We start from the raw sequence: 16,969 nt of genomic DNA on the forward strand, positions 1-16,969 counted from the left end.
TACCACCCACCTGGTAGTGTGGTGGATGGGACTACCAGCTCTCTGTAACCTAGAGGACAACCAGTGGGTCCATCTCCTCTATACCACCCACCTGGTAGTGTGGTGGATGGGACTACCAGCTCTCTGTAACCTAGAGGACAACCAGTGGGTCCATCTCCTCTATACCACCCACCTGGTAGTGTGGTGGATGGGACTACCAGCTCTCTGTAACCTAGAGGACAACCAGTGGGTCCATCTCCTCTATACCACCCACCTGGTAGTGTGGTGGATGGGACTACCAGCTCTCTGTAACCTAGAGGGCAACCAGTGGGTCCATCTCCTCTATACCACCCACCTGGTAGTGTGGTGGATGGGACTACCAGCTCTCTGTAACCTAGAGGGCAACCAGTGGGTCCATCTCCTCTATACCACCCACCTGGTAGTGTGGTGGATGGGACTACCAGCTCTCTGTAACCTAGAGGACAACCAGTGGGTACATCTCCTCTATACCATGTTTCTTGTAGGATGACAATGTCTGTATTCCTGATTTCTTTGATGAAGTCCAGGTCCTGCTCTTTAGGCCAAAGGCAGATGACCTCAGGCCTGGGATATTCCAGGATGAGATAGTGAAGGCTTTGTGTTCCATAAAGTGTCCAATGTTGTTGGTCGTGTGGTTTGGCCTCAGACCAGTAAGTGTCAGCAGATCCTGCTGAGCATCTGGTACTTGCCATTGGCCTGGGCGAGTGTAAGAGTGGGGGTTGGGCCTGTTTGTCTGCTCACGGCCTGGGTGGATGTGTGAATTTCATGTTGAGACCCTCTTTGCGGGAGTGGGCGACATGGGGTGGGCAGTAGGGGCATAGGTCTGATCTGAGGGGTCCTATATGTGGGCATGGTTAGTTGGGGTGGAGTCGTGGGTCCCGCTACTTGTAGAGGTGGACCTGGTTGTAAAGTTCAAGTCCAGGGTGGAGTGGTGGACCAGGAAAATGTTTGGTTTTGAGGCACAGGAAATACTTTCCTTTACCCTGTGTATTCTTTTCAAATGTATTTAACTAGGCAAGTCAGTTAACAACAAACCTGTCCTCTGACCTGTCCTCTTCCCCACTCAGGGTACTATAGATGTAAACCTGTCCTCTTCCCCTCTCAGGGTACTATAGATTTAAACCTGTCCTCTTCCCCTCTCAGGGTACTATAGATGTAAACCTGTCCTCTGACCTGTCCTATTCTCCTCTCAGGGTACTATAGATGTAAACCTGTCCTATTCTCCTCTCAGGGTACTATAGATGTAAACCTGTCCTCTGACCTGTCCTATTCTCCTCTCAGGGTACTATAGATGTAAACCTGTCCTCTGACCTGTCATCTTCCCCTCTCATGGTACTATAGATGTAAACCTGTTCTATTCTCCTCTCAGGGTGCTATAGATGTAAACCTGTCCTCTTCCCCTCTCAGGGTACTATAGATGTAAACCTGTCCTCTTCCCCTCTCAGGGTACTATAGATGTAAACCTGTCCTCTTCCCCTCTCAGGGTACTATAGATGTAAACCTGTCCTCTTCCCCTCTCAGGGTACTATAGATATAAACCTGTCCTCTTCCCCTCTCAGGGTACTATAGATGTAAACCTGTCCTCTTCCCCTCTCAGGGTACTATAGATGTAAACCTGTCCTCTTCCCCTCTCAGGGTACTATAGATGTAAACCTGTCCTCTTCCCCTCTCAGGGTACTATAGATATAAACCTGTCCTCTTCCCCTCTCAGGGTACTATAGATGTAAACCTGTCCTCTTCCCCTCTCAGGGTTCTATAGATGTAAACCTGTCCTGTTCCCCTCTCAGGGTACTATAGCTGTAAACCTGTCCTCTTTCCCTCTCAGGGTACTATAGATGTAAACCTGTCCTCTTTCCCTCTCAGGGTACTATAGATGTAAACCTGTCCTCTTCCCCTCTCAGGGTACTATAGATGTAAACCTGTCCTCTGACCTGTCCTCTTTCCCTCTCAGGGTACTATAGATGTAAACCTGTCCTCTGAACTGTCCTCTTTCCCTCTCAGGGTGCTATAGATGTAAACCTGTCCTCTGGCCTGTCCTCTTTCCCTCTCAGGGTACTATAGATATAAACCTGCCCTCTTCCCCTCTCAGGGTGCTATAGATGTAAACCTGTCCTCTTCCCCTCTCAGGGTACTATAGATGTAAACCTGTCCTCTTCCCCTCTCAGGGTGCTATAGATGTAAACCTGTCCTCTGACCTGTCCTCTTTCCCTCTCAGGGTGCTATAGATGTAAACCTGTCCTCTTCCCCTCTCAGGGTACTATAGATGTAAACCTGTCCTCTTCCCCTCTCAGGGTACTATAGATGTAAACCTGTTCTATTCTCCTCTCAGGGTACTATAGATGTAAACCTGTCCTCTTCCCCTCTCAGGGTGCTATAGATGTAAACCTGTCCTCTTCCCCTCCCAGGGTACTATAGATGTAAACCTGTCCTCTGACCTGTCCTCTTCCCCTCTCAGGGTACTATAGATGTAAACTTGTCCTCTGACCTGTCCTCTTCCCCTCTCAGGGTACTATACATGTAAACCTGTCCTCTTCCCCTCTCAGGGTACTATAGATATAAACCTGTCCTCTGACCTGTCCTCTTCCCCTCTCAGGGTACTATAGATATAAACCTGTCCTCTGACCTGTCCTCTTCCCCTCTCAGGGTACTATAGATGTAAACCTGTCCTCTGACCTGTCCTCTTCCCCTCTCAGGGTACTATAGATGTAAACCTGTCCTCTTTCCCTCTCAGGGTACTATAGATGTAAACCTGTCCTCTTTCCCTCTCAGGGTACTATAGATGTAAACCTGTCCTCTTCTCCTCTCAGGGTACTATAGATGTAAACCTGTCCTCTTCCCCTCTCAGGGTACTATAGATGTAAACCTGTCCTCTTCCCCTCTCAGGGTACTATAGATGTAAACCTGTCCTCTTTCCCTCTCAGGGTACTATAGATGTAAACCTGTCCTCTTCCCCTCTCAGGGTACTATAGATGTAAACCTGTCCTCTGACCTGTCCTCTTTCCCTCTCAGGGTACTATAGATGTAAACCTGTCCTCTGACCTGTCCTCTTTCCCTCTCAGGGTGCTATAGATGTAAACCTGTCATCTGGCCTGTCCTCTGGCCTGTCCTCTTTCCCTCTCAGGGTACTATAGATGTAAACCTGTCCTCTTCCCCTCTCAGGGTGCTATAGATGTAAACCTGTCCTCTTCCCCTCTCAGGGTACTATAGATGTAAACCTGTCCTCTGACCTGTCCTCTTTCCCTCTCAGGGTACTATAGATATAAACCTGTCCTCTGACCTGTCCTCTTCCCCTCTCAGGGTACTATAGATATAAACCTGTCCTCTGACCTGTCCTCTTCCCCTCTCAGGGTACTATAGATGTAAACCTGTCCTCTTCCCCTCTCAGGGTACTATAGATGTAAACCTGTCCTCTGACCTGTCCTCTTCCCCTCTCAGGGTACTATAGATGTAAACCTGTCCTCTGACCTGTCCTCTTCCCCTCTCAGGGTACTATGGAAGAGAAGATCTATGACCGCCAGGTGGCTAAACAGTCTCTATCCTTCAGAGTGGTGGATCAACAGCAGATAGAGAGACATTTCACCATGAATGAGCTGACGGAGCTCTACGCCTTTGAACCTGACCTTCTGGATGATCCCACTGGCAAGAAGAGCAAGAGGACCACTCCTATGCTGCCAAAGGTACTGAGGCTGGATGGGATGGCTGGGGGGGGTATAATCTCTCTAGGACAGGCGTGGGTAACATAGATGTATGTCAACTCTGTCCCAGGACGATGGGATGTGACTAATAACGAGGAACCATTGTCACTGGTTATTTGGAGAAATCATGGTTTTGCACACTCTCATAAATCTGTGTAGTGGAGGGAACATGCAGCCCATCTGGCCCCCTGCTCACCGAGCCCCTGCAGAGGAGCAGGTCCAACCCTCGTTACTGTGTTTAAACCCTCTCATTATAGACACACCGCAATATCCTTCACTGGAACAACGATGAACCAAATAACCTTTAAATGCCAAGATGCTCTCTGTTAACCTGCTCCCTCTCTCTCTCTGTGTGTGTGTGTGTGTGTGTGTGTGTGTGTGTGTGTGTGTGTGTGTGTGTGTGTGTGTGTGTGTGTGTGTGTGTGTGTGTGTGTGTGTGTGTGTGTGTGTGTGTGTGTGTGTGTGTGTGTGTGTGTGTGTGTGTGTGTGTGTGTGTGTGTGTGTGTGTGTAACAGGTTAGTGTGCAGCCAGCTGCCTTTGATCTTTAGAGATGTCATAAACCCTGTTGTTTATCCCTCCCTCGGTCTGTCCGGCCTGCGTCCACCCTCCAGCTCTCTCTGTTCCATTGTTTCCTCTCCTCCCATGGGTGCAGGTGCTGTGTGACAGGCTGGTTTGGCCCCCGAGGGCCCCACCATGCCGTTTAATGATCTCAGCACAGCCTTTAGAGAGGCTGTCTAACAGCACAACACAGCTGCTCTGGCATTCATCTGTTTACTGCCTTTTACCAAGTAGATGGATGAGTCTGTTGGAGAGATGGATGAATCAGTTGGAGAGGAGAGAGATGGATGAATCAGTTGGAGAGGAGAGAGATGGATGAATCAGTTGGAGAGATGGATGAATCAGTTGGAGAGATGGATGAATCCGTTGGAGAGATGGATGAATCCGTTGGAGAGATGGATGAATCAGTTGGAGAGGAGAGAGATGGATGAATCAGTTGGAGAGATGGATGAATCAGTTGGAGAGATGGATGAATCCGTTGGAGAGATGGATGAATCCGTTGGAGAGGAGAGAGATGGATGAATCCGTTGGAGAGATGGATGAATCTGTTGGAGAGGAGAGAGATGGATGAATCCGTTGGAGAGGAGAGAGATGGATGAATCCGTTGGAGAGGAGAGAGATGGATGAATCCGTTGGAGAGGAGAGAGATGGATGAATCAGTTGGAGAGATGGATGAATCAGTTGGAGAGATGGATGAATCCGTTGGAGAGGAGAGAGATGGATGAATCCGTTGGAGAGGAGAGAGATGGATGAATCCGTTGGAGAGATGGATGAATCCGTTGGAGAGATGGATGAATCCGTTGGAGAGGAGAGAGGTGGATGAATCAGTTGGAGAGATGGATGAATCCGTTGGAGAGGGGAGAGATGGATGAATCAGTTGGAGAGATGGATGAATCAGTTGGAGAGATGGATGAATCAGTTGGAAGGAGAGGGGAGGTGAATCAGTTGGAAGGAGAGGGGAGGTGAATCAGTTGGAAGGAGAGGGGAGGTGAATCAGTTGAGAGCTATCCTTCAGTCCACAGCTATCCTTCAGTCCACAGCTATCCTTCAGTCCACAGCTATCCTTCAGTCCACAGCTATCCTTCAGTCCACAGCTATCCTTCAGTCCACAGCTATCCTTCAGTCCTCAGCTATCCTTCAGTCCACAGCTATCCTTCAGTCCACAGCTATCCTTCAGTCCTCAGCTATCCTTCAGTCCACAGCTATCCTTCAGTCCTCAGCTATCCTTCAGTCCTCAGCTATCCTTCAGTCCACAGCTATCCTTCAGTCCACAGCTATCCTTCAGTCCACAGCTATCCTTCAGTCCTCAGCTATCCTTCAGTCCTCAGCTATCCTTCAGTCCACAGCTATCCTTCAGTCCTCAGCTATCCTTCAGTCCTCAGCTATCCTTCAGTCCTCAGCTATCCTTCAGTCCACAGCTATCCTTCAGTCCACAGCTATCCTTCAGTCCTCAGCTATCCTTCAGTCCACAGCTATCCTTCAGTCAAATCAAATCAAATCAAATTTATTTATATAGCCCTTCGTACATCAGCTGATATCTCAAAGTGCTGTACAGAAACCCAGCCTAAAACCCCAAACAGCAAACAATGCAGGTGTAAAAGCACGGTGGCTAGGAAAAACTCCCTAGAAAGGCCAAAACCTAGGAAGAAACCTAGAGAGGAACCGGGCTATGTGGGGTGGCCAGTCCTCTTCTGGCTGTGCCGGGTAGAGATTATAACAGAACATGACCAAGATGTTCAAATGTTCATAAATGACCAGCATGGTCAAATAATAATAAGGCAGAACAGTTGAAACTGGAGCAGCAGCACAGTCAGATGGACTGGGGACAGCAAGGAGCCATCATGTCAGGTAGTCCTGGGGCACGGTCCTAGGGCTCAGGTCCTCCGAGAGAGAGAAAGAAAGAGAGAATTAGAGAGAGCATATGTGGGGTGGCCAGTCCTCTTCTGGCTGTGCCAGGTGGAGATTATAACAGAACGTGGCCAAGATGTTCAAATGTTCATAAATGACCAGCATGGTTGAATAATAGTAAGGCAGAACAGTTGAAACTGGAGCAGGAGCATGGCCAGGTGGACTGGGGACAGCAAGGAGTCCTCATGTCAGGTAGTCCTGGGACATGGTCCTAGGGCCCAGGCCAGTTGAAACTGGAGCAGCAGCATGGCCAGGTGGACTGGGGACAGCAAGGAGTCATCATGTCAGGTAGTCCTGGGGCATGGTTCTAGGGCTCAGGTCCTCCGAGAGAGAGAAAGAAAGAGAGGAGAGAATTAGAGAACGCACACTTAGATTTACACAGGACACTGAATAGGACAGGAGAAGTACTCCAGATAAACAAACTGACCCTAGCCCCCCGACACATAAACTACTGCAGCATAAATACTGGAGGCTGAGACAGGAGGGGTCAGGAGACACTGTGGCCCCATCCGAGGACACCCCCGGACAGGGCCAAACAGGAAGGATATAACCCCACCCACTTTGCCAAAGCACAGCCCCCACACCACTAGAGGGAAATCTTCAACCACCAACTTACCATCCTGAGACAAGGCCGAGTATAGCCCACAAAGATCTCCGACACGGTACAACCCAAGGGGTGGGGGAACCCAGACAGGCCGACCACAACAGTGAATCAACCCCCCCAGGTGACGCATCCCCCCCCAGGGACGGCACGAGAGAGCCCCAGCAAGCCAGTGACCCAGCCCCGTAACAGGGTTAGAGGCAGAGAATCCCAGTGGAAAAAGGGGAACCGGCCAGGCAGAGACAGCAAGGGCGGTTCGTTGCTCCAGAGCCTTTCCGTTCACCTTCCCACTCCTGGGCCAGACTACACTCAATCATATGACCCACTGAAGAGATGAGTCTTCAGTAAAGACTTAAAGGTTGAGACCGAGTTTGCGTCTCTGACATGGGTAGGCAGACCGTTCCATAAAAATGGAGCTCTATAGGAGAAAGCCCTGCCTCCAGCTGTTTGCTTAGAAATTCTAGGGACAATTAGGAGGCCTGCGTCTTGTGACCGTAGCGTACGTATAGGTATGTACGGCAGGACCAAATCAGAGAGGTAGGTAGGAGCAAGCCCATGTAATGCTTTGTAGGTTAGCAGTAAAACCTTGAAATCAGCCCTTGCTTTGACAGGAAGCCAGTGTAGAGAGGCTAGCACTGGAGTAATATGATCAAATTTTTTGGTTCTAGTCAGGATTCTAGCAGCCGTATTTAGCACTAACTGAAGTTTATTTAGTGCTTTATCCGGGTAGCCGGAAAATAGAGCATTGCAGTAGTCTAACCTAGAAGTGACAAAAGCATGGATTAATTTTTCTGCATCATTTTTGGACAGAAAGTTTCTGATTTTTGCAATGTTACGTAGATGGAAAAAAGCTGTCCTCGAAATGGTCTTGATATGTTCTTCAAAAGAGAGATCAGGGTCCAGAGTAACGCCGAGGTCCTTCAGTTTTATTTGAGACGACTGTACAACCATTAAGATTAATTGTCAGATTCAACAGAAGATCTCTTTGTTTCTTGGGACCTAGAACAAGCATCTCTGTTTTGTCCGAGTTTAATAGTAGAAAGTTTGCAGCCATCCACTTCCTTATGTCTGAAACACATGCTTCTAGCGAGGGCAATTTTGGTGCTTCACCATGTTTCATTGAAATGTACAGCTGTGTGTCATCCGCATAGCAGTGAAAGTTTACATTATGTTTTCGAATAACATCCCCAAGAGGTAAAATATATAGTGAAAACAATAGTGGTCCTAAAACAGAACCTTGAGGAACACCGAAATGTACAGTTGATTTGTCAGAGGACAAACCATTCACAGAGACAAACTGATATCTTTCCGACAGATAAGACCTAAACCAGGCCAGAACATGTCCGTGTAGACCAATTTGGGTTTCCAATCTCTCCAAAAGAATGTGGTGATCGATGGTATCAAAAGCAGCACTAAGGTCTAGGAGCACGAGGACAGATGCAGAGCCTCGGTCCGATGCCATCAAAATGTCATTTACCACCTTCACAAGTGCCGTCTCAGTGCTATAATGGGGTCTAAAACCAGACTGAAGCATTTCGTATACATTGTTTGTCTTCAGGAAGGCAGTGAGTTGCTGCGCAACAGCCTTCTCTAAAATCTTTGAGAGGAATGGAAGATTCGATATAGGCCGATAGTTTTTTATATTTTCTGGGTCAAGGTTTGGCTTTTTCAAGAGAGGCTTTATTACTGCCACTTTTAGTGAGTTTGGTACACATCCAGTGGATAGAGAGCCGTTTATTATGTTCAACATAGGAGGGCCAAGCACAGGAAGCAGCTCTTTCAGTAGTTTAGTTGGAATAGGGTCCAGTATACAGCTTGAAGGTTTAGAGGCCATGATTATTTTCATCATTGTGTCAAGAGATATAGTACTAAAACACTTGAGCGTCTCTCTTGATCCTAGGTCCTGGCAGAGTTGTGCAGACTCAGGACAACTGAGGTTTGGAGGAATACGCAGGTTTAAAGAGGAGTCCGTAATTTGCTTTCTAATAATCATAATCTTTTCCTCAAAGAAGTTCATGAATTTATCACTGCTAAAGTGCAAGTCATCCTCTCTTGGGGAATGCTGCTTTTTAGTTAGCTTTGCCACAGTATCAAAAAGGAATTTCCAGTCCACAGCTATCCTTCAGTCCACAGCTATCCTTCAGTCCTCAGCTATCCTTCAGTCCTCAGCTATCCTTCAGTCCACAGCTATCCTTCAGTCCACAGCTATCCTTCAGTCCACAGCTATCCTTCAGTCCTCAGCTATCCTTCAGTCCTCAGCTATCCTTCAGTCCACAGCTATCCTTCAGTCCTCAGCTATCCTTCAGTCCACAGCTATCCTTCAGTCCACAGCTATCCTTCAGTCCTCAGCTATCCTTCAGTCCACAGCTATCCTTCAGTCCACAGCTATCCTTCAGTCCTCAGCTATCCTTCAGTCCTCAGCTATCCTTCAGTCCTCAGCTATCCTTCAGTCCACAGCTATCCTTCAGTCCACAGCTATCCTTCAGTCCACAGCTATCCTTCAAGTGTCTCTGTGGTGTTGACAGTATCTTTGATCCTGGATACCTGTTGGCAGGACAGGCAGTTACAACTGGAGCTACCACCAGAGTAGTTTTTCTTCTCTCTCTCTCTCTCTCTCTTTCTATCAGTCTACCTGATGGTGTCATTAGTCCATCCCTCTCTTTCAGACACTCCTTGTGTGCATCCCAACTCCAATTGGCTCCCTATGCCATAAAGAGTGCCCTAAAGAGTGCCCTATAGGGTTAAAGTAGTGCATTAAATAGGGAGCCATTTGGGACACAGACTTCCTGTCTTCCTGCTCTAGAATAGTGAACACTAATTGCAGACCAAGGAAGCAGCTTGTTTCCTCCTAATGACAGAGAAGGGAGCAACCAGGGGCCACACTAACCCCAGACACTGGAGAAGCCCCCCCCCCACACACACACACACACACACACACACACACACACACACACACACACACACACACACACACACACACACACACACACACACACACACACACACACACACACACACACACACACACACACACACACTCAGATACATAAGGGGCCCTGCAGGTGTGTTCCCAGCTCTCAGCAGGTGACATAATAGTATTTAGCTGCCGTACAGGACTGACAGGCTCCCAGTAGTCTACTGTCTATAGTGGTGAAATGGCTCCCAGTAGTCTACTGTCTATAGTGGTGAAATGGCTCCCAGTAGTCTACTGTCTGTAGTGGTGAAATGGCTCCCAGTAGTCTACTGTCTGTAGTGGTGAAATGGCTCCCAGTAGTCTACTGTCTATAGTGTTGAAATGGCTCCCAGTAGTCTACTGTCTGTAGTGGTGAAATGGCTCCCAGTAGTCTACTGTCTGTAGTGGTGAAATGGCTCCCAGTAGTCTATAGTGTTGAAATGGCTCCCAGTAGTCTATAGTGGTGAAATGGCTCCCAGTATTCTATAGTGGTGAAATGGCTCCCAGTAGTCTATAGTGGTGAAATGGCTCCCAGTAGTCTATAGTGGTGAAATGGCTCCCAGTAGTCTATAGTGGTGAAATGGCTCCCAGTAGTCTACTGTCTGTAGTGGTGAAATGGCTCCCAGTAGTCTACTGTCTGTAGTGGTGAAATGGCTCCCAGTAGTCTACTGTCTGTAGTGGTGAAATGGCTCCCAGTAGTCTACTGTCTGTAGTGGTGAAATGGCTCCCAGTAGTCTACTGTCTATAGTGGTGAAATGGCTCCCAGTAGTCTACTGTCTATAGTGGTGAAATGGCTCCCAGTAGTCTACTGTCTATAGTGGTGAAATGGCTCCCAGTAGTCTATAGTGGTGAAATGGCTCCCAGTAGTCTATAGTGGTGAAATGGCTCCCAGTAGTCTATAGTGGTGAAATGGCTCCCAGTAGTCTATAGTGGTGAAATGGCTCCCAGTAGTCTATAGTGGTGAAATGGCTCCCAGTAGTCTATAGTGGTGAAATGGCTCCCAGTAGTCTATAGTGGTGAAATGGCTCCCAGTAGTCTATAGTGGTGAAATGGCTCCCAGTAGTCTATAGTGGTGAAATGGCTCCCAGTAGTCTATAGTGGTGAAATGGCTCCCAGTAGTCTATAGTGGTGAAATGGCTCCCAGTAGTCTATAGTGGTGAAATGGCTCCCAGTAGTCTATAGTGGTGAAATGGCTCCCAGTAGTCTATAGTGGTGAAATGGCTCCCAGTAGTCTACTGTCTGTAGTGGTGAAATGGCTCCCAGTAGTCTACTGTCTGTAGTGGTGAAATGGCTCCCAGTAGTCTGTAGTGGTGAAATGGCTCCCAGTAGTCTATAGTGGTGAAATGGCTCCCAGTAGTCTATAGTGGTGAAATGGCTCCCAGTAGTCTACTGTTTCAGATGTTTCTGCCGAACTCTCCGTAAGCCTGTAGTATTCTGTCGGCTTCCACAGATCCACGTCCTCAGCTCAGGGCTTCCACAGATCCACGTCCTCAGTAGTGATGAATAGATACACGATATACATCATAACTACTCAGTGGCCGAATTTCTTCAGCACACGGAGGTTGAATAGTTGCTGTCGTGCCTTCACTTCGGTGTCGGTGGTGGTTACACCATTTCAACTTTTCCAAGATGTGTACGCTGAGGAATGTGAAGTTGACCGTCTCCACAGAGGCCCCGTTGATGAGGAATGGGGCCTGGTTCCTCCTGAAGTCCACAATCTGCTCCTTTGTTTAGCTAATGTTCAGGGTGAGGTGGTTTACCCAGCACCACCTTCAGAGTGCCTACCTCCTCTCTGTAGGCCATCTTGTCGCTGTTGGTAATCAGGCCTATTTAGAGTAAAAAATACTGACCCCCCCTCCCTCCCCCCCGTTTCTCTCTCCTCCCTCCCCCGTTTCTCTCTCCCTCTCTCCTCCCCCGTTTCTCTCTCCTCTCCTCCCCCGTTTCTCTCTCCTCTCCTCCCCCGTTTCTCTCTCCTCTCCTCCCCCGTTTCTCTCTCCTCTCCTCCCCCCGTTTCTCTCTCCTCTCCTCCCCCCGTTTCTCTCTCCTCTCCTCCCCCCGTTTCTCTCTCTCCCTCTCCTCTCCTCCCCCCGTTTCTCTCTCCTCTCCTCTCCTCTCCCCGTTTCTCTCTCCTCTCCTCCCCCCGTTTCTCTCTCCTCTCCTCTCCCCCGTTTCTCTCTCCTCTCCTCCCCCGTTTCTCTCTCCTCTCCTCCCCCTGTTTCTCTCTCCTCTCCTCCCCCCCCCGTTTCTCTCTCCTCTCCTCCCCCCCGTTTCTCTCTCCTCTCCTCCCCCCGTTTCTCTCTCCCTCTCCTCCCCCCGTTTCTCTCTCCTCTCCTCCCCCCGTTTCTCTCTCCTCTCCTCCCCCCGTTTCTCTCTCCTCTCCTCCCCCCCGTTTCTCTCTCCTCTCCTCCCCCCGTTTCTCCTCTCCCCTCCTCCCCCCGTTTCTCCTCTCCCCCTCCCGTTTCTCTCTCCTCCCCCCCGTTTCTCTCCCTCCCTCCCCCTGTTTCTCTCTCCTCCCTCCCCCCCCCCGTTTCTCTCTCCTCCCTCCTCTCCAGCTGCCTGGTGTTCCACTCTGTAGTAGAACACTCAAACCAGCTGTTGGACTTTGTCATCTCTGATCAGATTAACAGAATGTATTTTTTTGTTTTCCACTTTTAAGGTTTTGATTAGTTAAAAAAGAACTGGTGCTGTCGGTTGTGGTTTCATGGTGTGTGTCCTAGCTGGCTGCTCCATCTCCTGTAGGACCACAGCAATAAGGGACAGATTGTGGGCTATCATGAACTTGACTCCCTGACCTTAACCTAACCGTGCTGTAACTTCTCTCCTGTAGGACCCCTTCCTAGCTGAGCTGCTCCACAGCAATAAGGAGCAGATTGTGGGCTATCATGAACATGACTCCCTACTGGATCACAAGGAAGAGGAGGCTCTCAGCGAGGAGGACCGCAAAGCAGCCTGGGCCGAGTACGAGGCGGAGAAGAAGGTACAGTCAGTCAGACTCTGAGCAGCTTCTACCCCCAAGCCATGAAACTGCTAAATAGTTAGTCCGGGTAGCGATTTGGGTAACTATGTAACTGTCTGCATTGACCCTTTAAGCTTGGCCCTTCGGCGCGGCTGGATTTTAGAGGCCCCCATCTTGGCCGTGTAAAGCCCATTTTAGAGTCCCAATCTTGGCCGTGTAGAGCCCATTTTAGAGTCCCCCGTCTTGGCCGTGTAGAGCCCATTTTAGAGTCCCCATCTTGGCCGTGTAGAGCCCATTTTAGAGTCTCCCTTGGCCGTGTAGAGCCCCCCATCTTGGCTGTGTAGAGCCCATTTTAGAGTCCCCCATCTTGGCCGTGTAGAGCCAATTTTAGAGGCCCCCATCTTGGCCGTGTAGAGCCCCCAACTTGGCCGTGTAGAGCCCATTTTAGAGACCCCATATTGGCTGTGTAGAGCCCCTCAACTTGGCCGCGTAGAGACCATTTTAGAGCCCCCATCTTGGCCGTGTAGAGCCCATTTTAGAGACCCCATATTGGCTGTGTAGAGCCCCCAACTTGGCCGTGTAGAGCCCATTTTAGAGCCCCCCATCTTGGCCGTGTAGAGCCCCCCCCCATCTTGGCCGTGTAGAGCCCATTTTAGAGCCCCCATCTTGGCCGTGTAGAGCCCATTTTAGAGTCCCCCATCTTGGCCGTGTAGAGCCCATTTTAGAGTCCCCCATCTTGGCCGTGTGGAACCCCCAACTTGGCCGTGTAGAGCCCATTTTAGAGACCCCATATTGGCTGTGTAGAGCCCCCAACTTGGCCGCGTAGAGACCATTTTAGAGACCCCATATTGGCTGTGTAGAGCCCCCAACTTGGCCGTGTAGAGCCCATTTTAGAGGCCCCCATCTTGGCCGTGTAGAGCCCCCCCCCCCATCTTGGCCGTAGAACCCATTTTAGAGGCCCCCATCTTGGCCGTGTAGAGCCCATTTTAGAGGCCCCCATCTTGGCCGTGTAGAGCCCATTTTAGAGCCCCCATCTTGGCCGTGTAGAGCCCATTTTAGAGGCCCCCATCTTGGCCGTGTAGAGCCCATTTTAGAGTCCCCATCTTGGCCGTGTGGAACCCCCAACTTGGCTGTGTAGAGCCCATTTTAGAGGCCCCCAACTTGGCCGTGTAGAGCCCATTTTAGAGGCCCCCATCTTGGCCGTGTAGAGACCCCCCATCTTGGCCATGTAGAACCCATTTTAGAGCCCCCATCTTGGCCGTGTAGAGCCCATTTTAGAGGCCCCCATCTTGGCCGTGTAGAGCCCATTTTAGAGCCCCCATCTTGGCCGTATAGAGCCCATTTTAGAGGCCCCCATCTTGGCCGTGTAGAGCCCATTTTAGAGTCCCCCATCTTGGCCGTGTGGAACCCCCAACTTGGCTGTGTAGAGCCCATTTTAGAGCCCCCATCTTGGCCGTGTAGAGCCCATTTTAGAGACCCCAACTTGGCCGTGTAGAGCCCCCCAACTTGGCCGTGTAGAGACCATTTTAGAGACCCTATATTGGCTGTGTAGAGCCCCCCAACTTGGCCGTGTAGAGCCCATTTTAGAGGCTGCCATCTTGGCTGTGTGGAGCCCCCAACTTGGCCGTGTGGAGCCCATTTTAGAGCCCCCATCTTGGCGGTGTGGAGCCCATTTTAGAGCCCCCATCTTGGCCGTGTAGAGCCCATTTTAGAGGCCCCCATCTTGGCCGTGTAGTGAATTGTTTAACATTTAAGGCAATTTCCTGCAATTCTACAAATTACTCCATGGAGCTGAGAGAATGGTGCCCGTTTAAAGCGATTTTATTTTGCACAAACACACAATCAATACTGCTAAATTATTTGTTTTTGGAATTTGAATTCTCCCTGACAGTCTAGCTTTTATTTTAGTGATTGTTAGTTCTCAAAGATGATCTCATTGTATATACAGTTGAAGTCAGAAGTTTACATACACCTCAGCCAAATACATTTAAACTCAGTTTCACAATTACTGACATTTAATCCTAGTAAAAAATCCCTGTTTTAGGTCAGTTGGGATCACCACTTTATTTTAAGAATGTGTAACGTCAGAATAATAGTAGAGTGATTTATTTCAGCTTTTATTTCTTTCATCACATTCCCAGTGGGTCAGAAATTTACATACACTCAATTAGTATTTGGTAGAATGGCCTTTAAATTGTTTAACTTGGGTCAAGCATTTCGGGTAGCCTTCCACAAGCTTCCCACAATAAGTTGGGGGAATTTTGTCCCATTCCTCCTGACAGAGCTGGTGTAACTGAGTCAGGTTTGTAGGCCTCCTTGCTCGCACGCGCTTTTCAGTTCTGCCTACAAATGTTTTATGTGATTGAGGTCAGGGCTTTGTGATGGCCACTCGAATACCTTGATTTGCCACAACTTTGGAAGTATGCTTGGGGTCATTGTCCATTTGGAAGACCCATTTGCGACTAAGCAACTTCCTGACTGATGTCTTGAGATGTTGCTTCAATATATCCACATAATTTTTGTTCCTTATGATGCCATCTATTTTGTGAAGTGCACCAGTCCCTCCTGCAGCAAAACACCCCCACAACATGATGCTGCCACCCTCGTGCTTCACGGTTAGGATGGTGTTCTTCGGCTTGGAAGCCTCCCCTTTTTTCCTCCAAACATAATGAATGGTCATTATGGCCAAACAGTTCTATTTTTGTTTCATCAGACCAGAGGACATTTCTCCAAAAAGTACAATCTTTGTCCTCGTGTGCTGTTGCAAACCATAGTCTGTTTTTTTAATGACGGGTTTGCAGCAGTGGCTTCTTCCTTTCTGAGCGGCCTTTCAGGTTATGTCGATACAGGACCAATTGTGCAAGTTATCCCACTTAAAAAGATGAGAGAGGCCTGTAATTTTCATCATAGGTACACTTCAACTATGACAGACAAAATGAGGGGGGGAAATCCAGAAAATCACATTGTAGGATTTTTAATTATTTTATTTGCAAATTATGGTGGAAAATAAGTATTTGGTCGATAACAATACTTTGTTATATACCCTTTGTTGGCAATGACAGAGGTCAAACGTTTTCTGTAAGTCTTCACAAGGTTTTCACACACTGTTGCTGGTATTTTGGCCCATTCCTCCATGCAGATCTCCTCTAGAGCAGTGATGTTTTTGGGCTGTTGCTGGGCAACACGGACTTTCAACTCCCTCCAAAGATTTTCTATGTGGTTGAGATCTGGAGACTGGCTGGGCCACTCCAGGACCTTGAAATGCTTCTTACGAAGCCACTCCTTCGTTGCCCGGGCGGTGTGTTTGGGATCATTATCATGCTGAAAGACCCAGCCACGTTTCATCTTCAATGCCCTTGCTGATGGAAGAAGGTTTTCATTCAAAATCTCACGATACACGGCCCCATTCTTTCCTTTACACGGATCAGTCGTCCTGGTCCCTTTGCAGAAAAACAGCCCCAAAGCATGATGTTTCCACCCCCATGCTTCACAGTAGGTATAGTGTTCTTTGGATGCAACTCAGCATTCTTTGTCCTCCAAACACGACAAGTTGGGTTTTTGCCAAAAAGTTATATTTTGGTTTCATCTGACCATATGACATTCTCCCAATCTTCTTCTGGATCATCCAAATGCTCTTTAGCAAACTTCAGACAGGCCAGGACATGTACTGGCTTAAGCAGGGGGAAACGTCTGGCACTGCATAGTGTGTTACTGATGGTAGGCTTTGTTACTTTGGACCCAGCTCACTGCAGGTCATTCACTAGGTCCCCCCGTTTGATTCTGGGATTTTTGCTCACCATTCTTGTGATCATTTTGACCCCACGGGGTGAGATCTTGCGTGGAGCCCCAGATCGAGGGAGATTATCAGTGGTCTTGTATGTCTTCCATTTCCTAATAATTGCTCCCAAGGTTGATTTCTTCAAACCAAGCTGCTTCCCTATTGCAGATTCAATCTTCCCAGCCTGGTGCAAGTCTACAATGTTGTTTCTGGTGTCCTTTGACAGCTCTTCGGTCTTGGCCATAGTGGAGTTTGGAGTGTGACTGTTTGAGGTTGTGGACAGGTGTCTTTTATACTGATAAAAAGTTCAAACAGGTGCCATTAACACAGGTAACGAGTGGAGGACAGAGGAGCCTCTTAAAGAAGTTACAGGTCTGTGAGAGCCAGATATCTTGCTTGTTTGTAGGTGACCAAATACTTATTTTCCATCATAATTTGCAAATAAATTCATTAAAAATCCTACAATGTGATTTTCAGGATTTTTTTCTTCATTTTGTCTGTC

At 48.5% G+C, this 16,969-nt stretch overlaps 1 protein-coding gene across 1 annotated transcript in view; it reads left to right on the forward strand.

Moving 5' to 3' along the window:
* Positions 1-16,969, forward strand: part of atrx (ATRX chromatin remodeler) — a 92,409-nt gene that overhangs the window by 65,668 nt on the left and 9,772 nt on the right. Inside the window, 2 exon segments of the mRNA XM_046293549.1 lie at positions 3,504-3,695; positions 12,561-12,710. Of these exon segments, the coding sequence (XP_046149505.1) occupies positions 3,504-3,695; positions 12,561-12,710 (342 nt within the window).

The sequence above is a fragment of the Oncorhynchus gorbuscha genome, linkage group LG13 (assembly GCF_021184085.1).
Source record: "Oncorhynchus gorbuscha isolate QuinsamMale2020 ecotype Even-year linkage group LG13, OgorEven_v1.0, whole genome shotgun sequence".
Taxonomy (NCBI): domain Eukaryota; kingdom Metazoa; phylum Chordata; class Actinopteri; order Salmoniformes; family Salmonidae; genus Oncorhynchus; species Oncorhynchus gorbuscha.